The sequence below is a fragment of the Cnephaeus nilssonii genome, assembly GCF_951640355.1.
Source record: "Cnephaeus nilssonii genome assembly, chromosome: 22".
Taxonomy (NCBI): Eukaryota; Metazoa; Chordata; class Mammalia; order Chiroptera; family Vespertilionidae; genus Cnephaeus; species Cnephaeus nilssonii.
Genome location: NC_137093.1, coordinates 8,874,515 through 8,887,026, shown reverse-complemented (window position 1 = coordinate 8,887,026; position 12,512 = coordinate 8,874,515). Strand labels below are relative to the sequence as shown.

General features: G+C 57.7%; 1 protein-coding gene across 1 annotated transcript in view; it reads right to left on the bottom strand.

The window, feature by feature from the left end:
- Window positions 1–6,591, bottom strand: part of RBM19 (RNA binding motif protein 19) — an 81,761-nt gene extending 75,170 nt beyond the window's left edge. The window contains exons 1-8 of the mRNA XM_079762553.1: window positions 6,454–6,591; window positions 4,781–4,963; window positions 3,742–3,867; window positions 3,531–3,569; window positions 3,100–3,289; window positions 1,815–2,098; window positions 930–1,010; window positions 132–210 (exon numbers count right to left, since the gene is read on the bottom strand). Of these exons, the coding sequence (XP_079618679.1) occupies window positions 132–210; window positions 930–1,010; window positions 1,815–2,098; window positions 3,100–3,289; window positions 3,531–3,569; window positions 3,742–3,867; window positions 4,781–4,963; window positions 6,454–6,489 (1,018 nt within the window). The 5' untranslated portion in view covers window positions 6,490–6,591. The remainder of the gene's footprint in view (window positions 1–131; window positions 211–929; window positions 1,011–1,814; window positions 2,099–3,099; window positions 3,290–3,530; window positions 3,570–3,741; window positions 3,868–4,780; window positions 4,964–6,453) is intronic.
- Window positions 6,592–12,512: the final 5,921 nt, after the last annotated feature.

The window sequence follows — 12,512 nt, the reverse complement described above, 5'->3', positions numbered from 1 at the left end:
GCCTAGCCAATCCACGGAGCCGGAACCACAAACGGAACAAGAACAGCCACCCCTTAAGGGTCCCCCAACTCCACTGCCCTGACCTTCCACCTTCCCCAGCTGCCTCTGGGCCCCCGACACCCAGACCTCACCTGTCTTGTTCCCGTGAGCATTCCTCACGATCCGAATGGCCACCGGTTTCAGGGGCGCCAGGAACTCCGTAACGTTTTTCTAGAAGAAGGGAAGGTTCCTCCTTTATCAACTGGTAATAAAAGCGCAGCCCAAACAAAGAAACCCGGGCCGAAGTTCTGGACGCGGAAAGATTACCAGTGTTTCATCCTTTCTCATTTCTTTCCTCTAAATATACACAGCTTTCCTCCAACACTAAATAAAACGAACTTGGAAAAAATCGGAAGAAAAGCTGGATGTGAAGGATGTAAATATAAAATAGTAATGCACCGTCGGCATTTTAAGGCACTGTGTCTGACACCGCCCCCCCCCCCCCCCAAGGGCCTTTTACATATTTGGGGTTAGGTCTGGCCTTTCCCGCTTCTCCTCAGCGCAGGCACACCTGTCCCTGTCCCCTCAGGGGGATGGCTCGCAGCCGCTTACGGTGCTGCTGCAGGCCGTCCCCCGTACTCCCTCCCCCCCCTCCCCCGTCTCTCTAATCCGAACACGAGGGCGAGTCAAACACACTTTAAAACGCACTAGCACAGAGTATGGCTCACAAAGCCTTCAATACTGACCAGCTGCCCTCCATTTTTCCAGCAGCAGAAGTATGCGCAGCCCTAGCGTGCACCATGGGTGAGGCAGCAGCCCTCCTCCGGCTGGTGCAGCTTTTAGCCCCCAATTCTTCCCAGCTCGTGTTCCGCTAACCCTGAGCCCCCTGCAGCAGGGGTTCCCAGCACCCCACCCTCAGCTCTGGCCCTTGTCCCGTTAGGGGCACGCACCTCTGTGACGTTGAACGGGGCTCCCCGCAGCTTCACGGTGTGGGGGGTGCTGGGTACCCGCTGGACGGCTGGTTTCTCTGTCTGAGTGACGGCAGAGAACAGAGTGGGAGTGAGTCCCTGGCACGGTGACACTGAGTGCACAGAGGCGCACTGCCAGGCGAGCCGGGGTGCCGGCGAGCATCCTGAGGTCAGGTGATGCTCGCCGCCACCGACGCAGGGCTCACTCTGCGCACACTGTGCAGGCACCATCAGGCACCACTGTCTGGTTGGGTCTGCAAAACCATCCCTCCCTGGACTTCAGCGCCCTCCCCTGTGAAACCGCACATGAAGGATGCCTGCCCCTCAGACTGTCTTAAGAGTCAATGACAGCCTAGCCCGTTTGGCTCGGTGGATAGAGCGTCGGCCTGTGGACTGAAGGGTCCCAGGTTCGATTCCGGTCAAGGGCACGTACCTTGGTTGCGAGCACATCCCCAATAGGGGGTGTGCAGGAGGCAGCTGATCGATGTTTCTAACTCTCTATCCCTCTCCCTTCCTCTCTGTAAAAAAATCAATAAAATATATTTAAAAAAGAGTCAATGACAAAGGACACGGAAGGCACTGGACCGGCCCGTAGTAAGTGCTCACTTAATCGCAGGTATTGTCATCGACTGTGGGCTGACATCTGTGTACACTGCCACTAATACAAAGTATAACAGGCGGTACCGTCAGCAGCTCACTCTCCAGTGACAGGAAACAGATTCAGACAGAAGTGCATGCCCAGGTCACAGAGCAAGTGGCAGAGCTGAGATGTGTAGCCAGGTCTGGGGCCTGGAGGGTATGCGGGTGAGGACATGGGGGACCCCCCACTGGCTCCCCGGACCCCCAGACCCACCCCGATCCACACACCGTGGCGCTGGCCTCCTGTGGTTTCTTGGTCCCAGACAGGGTGCCCTGCCCTGGGCCTGGCCCTGTCCTCTCTTGGCCCTGCCGGATGGGGGCAGCGCAGGGGTCCTCCTCCTCGGCCTCACTGCCTTCGTCACAGTTCACGGCCTCATCTTCACTCTCCTCCTCCTCCTCCTCCTCCTCCTCCGAGGAAGACGGCGACTCGGCCCGCACCACCTTGGATTTCAGGTAATCCATGTCCGACAGCTCCTTCTGCACGGCTGCCTTCGGTTCAAGGCCGCCCTCCTCTGGGAAGACAGGGAGGCCGGGAGTCAGGGGCAGGCCCTGGCGCCGAGGGACAGAGGCCTGGGACGGCAGGGGCATGAGGTGCCAAGCCCACCAGGACCAGGGGCCTGTGCCACGCAGCCCTGGTGAGCCCTCTGATAAACAGTCACATGGGTGAGACGCTGCACGTCGTGCCACACGTCGGGAGCTGCGTGTTCCCCGCAGCAGCCCTGCCCTCGTCATCCACTCTTTCAACTGCGACCTGGAGGACCTTTAGGCCTGGATTAAACCCTCCGGCGGCTACCAGGTGCTCGCAGGGAGAAACCCGAGCTCCTGCCCCTCGGACGGCTGACTGCCCTCCAGCTCCCACGCTGCAGCCACCCTGAGCCAGGCAGAACGCTGCTCCCTCCGCCTGCACCCCGCCTGTCCGCTCCACGACCGTGTCCCACCAAGTCCCAGCGAGTCCTTCGGACCCCAGCTTTGCACAGAAGCTATACCGTAGGTAACATCCACATCAAACCCATTCTGTGCTTTAAGCCACAATGGATTCCCGTCCCTCACCCGCCACTTCCCGTCCTGGGCTGCAACTACTCACACACCCGTCCGTCCCCGCACTACACCGTGAGCGCCTTGTGAGGACGGGGCTGCCCCTCACCTCCCTCCGACCTTTGTTCTCGGGAACTCCTTTCCCCTTCCCCGCTTTCTCTCTGTGTCTTCACGTAACACACTAACTAGTGGGTGATTTCTTTACGGTGTCTTTCTGCCCACCAGATGACAGCTTCATGGGGGCAGGATTCTTCGTCTATAGCTCACTGCTGTATCCCCAATGCCCAATGCGGTGCCTGGCACATAGTAGGTACTCAATATTTGAGTGGCTGAATGAATGAATAAGTGACCAAGATCAGTCAAGGCCGACGTACTTGTGGTTGGGATAGCCACCCCACTAGAGGGCATTTGTGCAGGCACGCGTGAGCACAGGCCAGTAGGCGTGCAGGGACCCGAGGGTGCGTGTCCAGGCCCTTACCTTCGGGGTCCTCCCCGGCTCCCTCCTCACTCTCCTGGCCCGAATCGGAGTCGAAGTTCAGGTAGTCACTGGCCCGCTTGCTCTTCCCTTGCGCGGGCTCCGCGTCCAGGGCATCGTTAGCCCAAGTGGCTGCCTGTGTCCGCCTCTGGTGAACCGACAGGAACTCCCGGAACTCGGTGTCTTCCTTCAGCTGGTGGCACCGCAGCGGGAAGAGGGAAACACAGGCCAGGACGACTCAGTCAGCTCACCCCTCCTGACTCCCGGCGGGTCAGAGCACCCTCCAAGTTCATTTCCCCTGGGGCCAGCCGGGTCAGCCCTGGGAGGGCCGAGTGGACGCTTCACCGGACAAGAAGCCTAGGAAACCAGTCTCGGCTCCAGCGCTCCCAGGACCCCTCCACTGCCCACCCTCTTGGGCACCAGGACAGACTCACCTTCTCCAGCTCACTCGCTGCCTTTTTCTTCTTCTTGTCCTACAAACGGAAGGCGCAGATGGTGAGGCCACAGGTGAAGGGAGAGGGGAGACGAAACTGCAGGAACCACATGAGAGGGAGTCCCAGGTCACCCCTGCTCCCCGGCCCGAGCCCCCAGGGGTGACCACCCTGCTGACACCGGGTTCGAGGGCAGGAGTGGCCTTCTACGCACTGTCTTAGTTTCTGGGGGCACCGAGTCCTTGACTTTCGGAGGCTGCTTGGTCTGGCTTGGTTGCTGGGCATGCTTGCTCCAGGCGCGCGGCTTCGTCGGGTCCCCAAACGACTTGCAGAACTCCACCTGCACGGGCGAGGGAGGGTGGTGAGGGGGGACCTGCCTCTGCGCCCAGCCCAGCCACACTTCACAGCCAGGAGCTTGGGCTTTTAAAAAGGCCGCTGCCACAGCCTCGCTGAGCGGGCTGAAGCAAATTCCGCACCCTCCCCTTGCCTGGGCTTTGCCCTCTTCACAGCCCTGTGGGCGTGAGCCTTTACCAGGCAGTCTTGCTGTTTTGCAAGTAGAAATACGCTGAGCCTCCCCACAGAGCGAGGGAGGAGCCGTGACTCCCCCAGTTCTCAGGCCAGGAACCGAAGCACAGGGAAGTTAGTGACTTGCCCCAGATCACCCAGGTAGAAAGGGTCAGAATGGAGACTGGAAAACTCGATGTCTTTACAAAGTCATTAAATGCACGTGAGTGACAGAGTAGGACCTCCTCCTCCAGGAAGCTTCCTGACTCCCCCCCCCCCCCCCCCCCAGCAAGGAAGGCACCTCCTTTGTTCCTCAGCACTGACCACAGTGATTGAAAGCGGCCCCCCGTCTCCCGTGGGCTGCTGGCTCCATGAGAACAGGCCAGGGGGCCACATCCACTCTAAATCCCCCGCGTCACGTAAGCGCTCATCAAGTGCTGGCTGAACAGGCGCGTGAATGAATGACATAGACCAATGGTTCTCATTTGGGGACCGCAGTGTCACATCACCTGTGAGCTTGTTAGACATGCACATTCCTGCCCCCCCCCCCCCCCCACACACACACACTGAATGAGAAACTCTGGACGGGGCCCAGGAAACCAATTTAACAAACTCTCCAGGGATCCATAGGCAGGAAAGATTGAGAAGCAGAGGGAAGCTGATCACATCACAGCCTGAAAGAGGACAGGGGTAGGGAGGGAAAGATCGTTTTCGACAGGCAGGCAGGGGCGAGATTCTCGCCGACTCACCGTGATCCGGGATGTGTCGACAAAACTCTTGTTAAAATGGTTCAGTGCCCTCTGGGCCTCTTCCTCGGACTTGAAGCCGATAAAGCCGAACTTGCGGAACTTGCCGTCCTTGGTGAACTTGAGGCTGCAGTCCGTCAGCGTGCCAAAGGCGGCGAACAGCTGCCGGAACCGCTCCTCCTTCATCTAGGACAGAGGGGCACCGTGAGGGAGAGCGGGGAGGTCAGAGCCCAGGGACAGAATGGAAGCTGGGATGGGAAGGCAGCTGATTGATGATTCTCTCTCATCAATGATGTTTCCATCTCTCTCTCCCGTTCCTCTCTCTGAAGTCAATAAAAACATTTTTAAAAATAAAAAATAACCAACGGAGGAATAGATGATCTAGGTTCCTCATCTTTCATAGTGGGGGGTCAGCAGACAGTCATTGGGTAAACAGGCCAAGAACTGGGGGCACATATTTGGGCAGAGAAAGAAATCTATGGGGGGGGGGGGGTCCTAAAAATAAGCCAGAGAAGATGGTTACTCCTGGAGAAAGAGGAGGGTAAGAGGGAACAAACTCTGCTTCTCAGCTTATACACTACTGTGCTGTTCAAATTTTTTTAATTGTGTCATAGCCGCCCTAGCTGGTTCAGCTCAGTGGACAGAGCGTCATCCGCAGGGTCCCAGGTTCGATTCCGGTCAAGGGCACATGCCCGGGTTGCAGGCTTGATCCCCAGTAGAGGACATGCAGGAGGCAGCCAATCAGTGATTCTCTCTCATCATTGACGTTTCTATCTCTCTCCCCCTCTCCCTTCCTTTCTGAAATCAATAAAAATATATTTAAAAAAAATAAAATTGTGTCATAGCCTCCCGATGCCCAATCTGTGGTGGGGAGGGGCAAGGGGGAGGTGAGGTTAAAAAATCACAGCAATAAAACAGCAATGACTTTGTGTCCTTCCTCTTTCTAAGGGGCGAGAGTCCCAAGGGGTAGAGTCAAGAGCACAGAAGACCTCCTACCAAAACGGCACATTTTGGATTCAGGGGATGAGGTGACTGGCCGCACCAGCGGGGTGGTACGTTTCCCACGCAGGAAAGGTGATAGGGAGGGAGGTGAGGATGACCCAGAGCACCAATCCTCTGACCCCACATTCACCTGCTTCTCCACTCACTTACTGGGCCTGTGTGTACTGAATGCCTACCACAGGTTCTGTGCTGGACTCTAGGGAAACACAGTCCAAGTATTGGTTCAAAGCCCGTTTATCGGTTGTCTTAAACTAATCTGACCTGCCCCGATGGCGGGATTGGGTACCGGAACGCAGGCCCTAAGCCTATTACTCCCCACGTGCCGCCCATCCGCCCCCCGAGTGGAAAAGGGCTTTAGGTACAGGGTGTGACCCAGCCAGGAGTCAACAACAACGAAATGTGACCGGACGCGAGGGGCTGAGGGAGCCAGGCCGGCACAAGGTGGGGACTGGGGACTCCCTGGGAGAAGCTGTCGGGCTGGCGTCAGGGACCCATCGGCCGGCCGTGAAACCCTGAGCAGTTACGCTCCCTCCCGCCCACTGTCAAAGGGGGAAAAGCCGAGGGTCCCGCCCCAGAGGGAAAACCCCTCAACTCTCCGCAGCCGGCTTCCTACCGACCCTTGGCTCCCGACCGGCCCTAATTTCAGATCCCCGGGTCCAGGCGCCTGCACTCACCCCGTTCGGGAGGTTCTTCACGATCAGCCGCGACATGGCGCACGGCCCCGCGGTCCTGACGCCAGCACGGTGCACAGCGTCCCCCGCAGACCGCCTTCACGCCGCAGCCCTGGGCGCCGCCATCTTCACCGAGCCGGATTGCAGTCACGTGCTCCAGGCCTGGGGCAGCCCCTTCCGGGAGTGGGCGTGGCCAGGCCGAGAGACCCACGGAAGTCACACCCACGAGGGGCGGGCCTGAGCGCTTGCATTCTGCGCAGGCGCAGGCGCAGTCTCGGGCGGCACCGGAGGAGACCAGCGCTACGTCGGCGGGGGGCGGCGGTGCCTACCCTCGGCCCGGGGTTGAGGTGGCCCCTTCGTGCAGGAGCGCAGCGCCAGGTGTGCTGGCCGCCTTTCCTATGGCCCTTCAGTATCGCGTCCTAAGCCTGAGGACGGGCACGGGGTTAGGGGTTCTTGCCTCGCTTTTAGAGATGGGGAAACGGAGGCTCGGAGAGGCTGCCAGGCGCCGTGAGCCCACGGCTGAGCATCACCTGTGACTCTGGGAATGCGGACACGGGAAAGAAAACATCCCCGTGTTGCCAGCGAGTAAACTGGGGACCCGAGGAGCGAAGCAGCGTGCTCCGAGGCGTGTGGCTCCCCAGCAGCATGAAGCAGAAGTGGTTTTAAGCGATGGGATTACTGGGCTGCGGTAACAAATCACCGGGAATTTAGAGGCTTAAAACGACAGGAATCTCCTCCGACACGGCTCTGGGGGCCAGACATCCAAATTCAAGGTGTCCACCTGGAAGGCTCAGGGGCCGGCCTTCCTGCCTCTCGCGGCCCCCGGTGGCTCCAGGAGCTCCTGGTAACGCAGGTCACTCCCCCCTCTACCTCCGTCTGCCCGTGGGCGCCTCCCTTCTAGTGTCCCAGCCAAACCCACCTGCCTCTTTCCTCTTCGGACAGTGCCATTGGGTGTAGGGCCCATCTGAAACCTAGACGAAGCAAGTCAAACTCGTGGCCCGCGGGCGGTATGCCTCGTTTAGAAACAGGCAGATTGACTGTCTATCCAGAGCAAACATCCCTACACATGGGAAAAAATACCCTCAGGCTCAGAGCAGATGACCTCAGGGGTCACTGTGCTTCAAGTCCCTTGTTTATGCAACAGATAGGTATTGATCCAGGCGCCAGTGCCCTTTAGGGAAATGCCCATCAGGGCTTTGTTTGGCGCCACCTGTGACCGGCGTCAGGACGGGAGGAGCGGGCTTTCTGGAGCAGATCCGAGAGCTTGGCCTTTTAGGAGGGGGCAAGTGTGTGCTGCCCGGCCAGTCCTGGTTTCGGACTCTTTTATTTCATTATTTTCACAAACTGCCTTTTTAAAAATGCGCAACTACACGCAGCCTTCCCTAAGGAAATTCACAAATCAGAGGTCTTAAAAGAAAACGAAAGGCTCTTGACCAATCCACACGTTTCCACGCCGGGCCAAGAAAATATGGTCGCCACATGTCAGGGAAGGAGGGGCCGCTCCCGGGCTATATATCCGAGCATTTCATAAACAGCCACGGGACGGGGTTGTTATTAGCCTCTTTGCTCTCCTGACTTCCTGCTTGGTCTCCTGACTCCTTTTCTCTCCCAGCAAATAGGATCCAGGGCGCCTGGGCCCGCAGGACTGGCCTCTGTGATTACACCTGGGGGTTAAACACCACAACAAACCAGTCAGGTCTGAGCCAGCCCACTGCCTTCACCCTCGAGGCTGTGAGAGGACGTGTCTGCACCTGAGGGAATTAACTGCCCGCCAGGGAAAGGCCAGCAGTGAGGAGAGAGCTTGGAAGGGGTTGGGAGAGGCAGGAGGGAGGGATGGGGGACCCAGAACTCAATATTCTCCACGTGAGAAGTTTAATTATGGGGAAACATCAGACAAACCCAGTGGAGGAACATCCTATAAAAAAAAAAAAAAACCCACCCTGATCAGAACTCTTCAAAAATATTACGTTCGCTCTGGCTGGGTGGCTCAGTTGGTTAGGGCGTCGTCCGGATACACCAAGGTTGGGGGATCGATCCCCGGGCAGGGCACACACAGGAATCAACCAATGAATGCATGAATGGGTGGAATGGCACATCTCTCTCCCTGGCTGTGGGTTAACCTGATATTTCTGCATGATTAGATTCGGGTTGAGATGTCAACTTGCCCCCACGTGGGTGACGGTACCTCTGATGGCCAAGGAGCTGTCTGCCAGGTCCCTTCTCTGAACAGCTTTCCCCTTTGTCATTACTGAGTCCCGTGTGGGTGTACGAAAGCCTTGTTAGAAAGGCTCGGAGATCATGTCAGCTTTCATAGTAGACAGGTTCTGGGGCCCTGGTCTCCCCAGCTGTACATACACAGGGAAATGGAGGCCCAGAGAGAAAACACGTGCTTAAGATCACACAGTAGAGACCAAGGTCAGGTTCAATGGGGCTGCTCCTCTCTGCCTGTGGTCACCCCCAGGAGTCAGGAAGTAGGGGTAGCTACGTGGTGCTGGAGACCACTGACCAGGGGGTTTCCACCTCCCACCTTGAATGGGGCCCCAGCATCCCACAGCCCATCCCCCAGCAGCCCCTGAGGGCAGGTGTGCACGGCCTCAGCCACACCTGCATGGACGTCGGCGGCTCACCGGTGGCAGGTGGTGGCAGAACCTTGCCGCCCCTCCCCGCCAGGCCCTGCAGGGCTCTGAACAGCAGAGAACTGGGGCCCCTCCTGCTCTTGGCGCCGAACCTAAACATTCTCAGCCGACGTCACAAATCGTTCATCAGTCAGGGTGTGGCTGGGAAAAGCTAAGCCCTGTCTAAGGAGGCACATGGATGGGGGCCTGATTCTGGACTCGGAGGCTCCAAATTCCCATTCCTGTTTAATCCGGGCCGCCTGCTGGGCTGAGGCCGGGCAGGATGATCAGGGGATGAACTGGGAATAACACCAGAACTGTCCTTCGTTTTCTGATTTTTTTAGCTGTGCTGCGGGCAGATGCCTTCTATGACCCCCAAGGCCTGGTTTGAAAAGAAAGTTCATGTCCTGACTTTGGCCTTGAGCTCCTGTGAGATGCAGCCAACTGACCACGGCGGCCCATCCCTCAGCTCCGGCCACACCGGCGGCCACTTTCTCACAGCTGAGCTTGCTCAGCCAGGAAGCAGCAGGCGAGGATCCAGAGCAGGCGTCCTCCAACTACGGCCCGCGGGCCACATGCGGGTGTTTTTGCCGTTTTGTTTTTTTACTTCAAAATAAGATATGTGCAGTGTGCATAGGAATTTGTTCATAGTTTTTTTTTAAACTATAGTCCGGCCCTCCAACGGTCTGAGGGACAGGCAACTGGCCCCCTGGTTAAAAAGTTTGAGGACCCCTGATCCAGAGCCTGCATTCCATCTACTTCTGTACAGAGTAGAAGCCGCTCCTTGAATGGCCAGGGTCAGCTTGCCGCCTTTTTGCTCATTTTGAATTTCTGTCTCCCAGGTCTCTTGCTAAATGCCCATCACGTCCCACAACCCCCCATCCCTTTTCCTCACTGGGCTAGAAGCAGCATTTCTCAGCTATCTTTGCGCGGCCCAATTAGAACGGCTCCCTGCAAACATACAGGTGGGCCACTAGGCGGCGCCAGAGGATCGCGTATAAACCCGTGCAGAGAGGCGGGACCCGGGAACCCCACTTGTGAACCTGACTGAACCCAACAGTGGGGCAGTGCGTATTGCTGGATAAAGTGACTGAACCTGGAGGGAGTTACAGGAAGCCAGAGGGGCCTAGTGCAGAGAGCAAGAGCGAGAGTGCTGTCTGGGAAGGAAGGCGGGACCCTGTGCTGGGCAGGGCATCGAGCCGAGAGAAGGCCACTGAGGGCTTGCAGAGTCTTTAATGAAGGGATGGATGGCCTGCAGAGCCTGCGGCAGGGGAAGGAGATGCCCCGGATGTGAGACAGTGGGAGCCCACAGCAGGCTGAGAAATGGCCCCACTACAATCTTCACACCCCAAACCCTCAACCTGAGTTTTAGGTGGCCAAAGAAAGGAAATTGGCGTCTTTGCAAGTGTGATTAGGTTAAGCCTTGCCCAAGGTCACACAGCAGGATCCTCGGAGCTTGGCTGCACCCAGCACCTGACTGTCTGCCTTTAATGGCAATGTTGTGATGACTTTCTTGCAAAGACTCAACCCACAGGTTGAGAACCGCTGGCAGCGTCGCCTAAGCCCATTGGAAAACACAGATATTTACGATTCATTAACAGTAGCAAAATCACAGTGATGAAGTAGCAACGAAAATAATTTTATGGTTGGGGGTCACCACAACATGAGGAACTGTATTAAAGGGTCGTGGCATTAGGAAGGTTGAGAACCACTGGGTTAAGGGCTTTGTGATAGCATCTCGAACTTTCCAGGTGGACCCTAAGTGCAATCATGTGTCCTTGGAAGAGGAAGGCAGAGTGAGATGGGAAACGGAGCAGACATTTCAAGACAACGGCCTTGAAGACTGGGGTGCCGGAGCCACAAGCCAGGAATGCTGGCAAACCGCCCCCTCTTACCCCCAAGCTAAAGGAGTGCCCCTCAGAGCCTCAGCTTCCTGGGGAGAGAGCAGCTGCCTGCTGTTGCTATGGCCTTAGTGCTTTATCATTTCTTCTCCGCAGGGGTCGCCTTGCTGGATAAAGCCTACTATGTGGATAAAGCCTACTATGTAGATAAAGCCTACTATGTGCTGCAGGCGGCCCTGCACGTTCTTAATTAGAAGCTGGATACAAAGCAATGCCCTGTCCCTTCCTGCCTCACACATCACAGGAACATGTTACAGCGGCTGGAACGCCCTGGCCACAAGGCTTCGCTTACGTGGGACCGCCCCCCAGAGGCCAGGACTGCTTTTCTTTAAACCCAGCTAACTCCAGGCAGGGAAGTGTGGGGGCTAAGAGAACAAAGTGGGGGGGAGGGGGGTGCAGGCGCTCCGGGGGCCTTAGCAACAGTGGGGAGCTGTCCCTCCTGGAAGTGTGGAAAGGTAAGGGGAGAACGTGACATGGCAGCTGTGGAGAGCCACTCAGCTCCTTCCAAAGCCTGTTACAGGCAGGACAGCTGTCCAGCCGCCCGCAGGTGCCACGCCTTTGGGTCCTGTGTCCATGTGAAGGCCACACTCCCTCCCAGCCTGGTCTCCATCCATCCCTGAGCGCGTGGGGTCCTGGAGCCAGGCTATTCCCAGCTGCTGAGGGACTCCTCTGACGACCGTCTTTGCTCTGGGCCCCCTAGTGGGCTGGCTGAGATTCCCCCCTTCCTGCCGCCCCTCCCCTGTTCCCCAGCTGTGCTGCTGCTGTTCCTTCCCCCTTCCTTCCCAAGTGCCCGGCCTGTATCCTGATCTGGAGGGTCTCCCTGCCTCCTCCTGCTCCCTCTCCTTTATCTTTGCCAGTGAATCAGATGCCCTTAAAGGTCCTCCCAACAGAAGTCTCCCAACAGCTTCTGCCTACTGACCAGTAGCCAGAACCCAAGGCTCTCTTTAGCTGCAAGGGATGCTGGGAAGTGTAGTTCTTCAGGTGCACCATTGCCACCATTGACCAACTCAGAGTCCTATTAATGGAGCAAACAAGAATGGGTGTTGGGTCTTTCTGCACGAGGAGGCCGTGGAGGAGGCCGCCACGGTTGTCCAGTGAGAAGGGATGGTCACTTGGACTAGGAGGGCGGCACTGGGGATGGAGAGGAACGAGTTGGGTCCTTCCTGGCATTCGTCTCTGAGCCAGCTTGGAAGACTCCCACTCGCCGCCCCTGAGGCTGAAGGGAGAGGAACCGTCAGAAGCCGCTGCCCTCCTGCGTGGTCCCGATGGAGCGCTCTGCTCAGCGAGCGGGGACCTCCTCAGCAAGGCTGGGAGAGATGCCGCTTCCCACCGGCCGCGGAGAGGGCCACGTGCAGCACCACGTCTGAGTCACCGGGTGGGGGCAGCGTCCTACAGCCCCGGCTGGAGAAACTGAGGAAATGTTGAACTAAATGACCCCATGACCCATCACATCCCCTGTCTTCATGGAGGCACCTTCAGGCCGGGCTCTTGCCCAGGTGGCCTCACGTAGTGCCTCCCCCATCGGTGGGTTGCTATCATCTGCTGG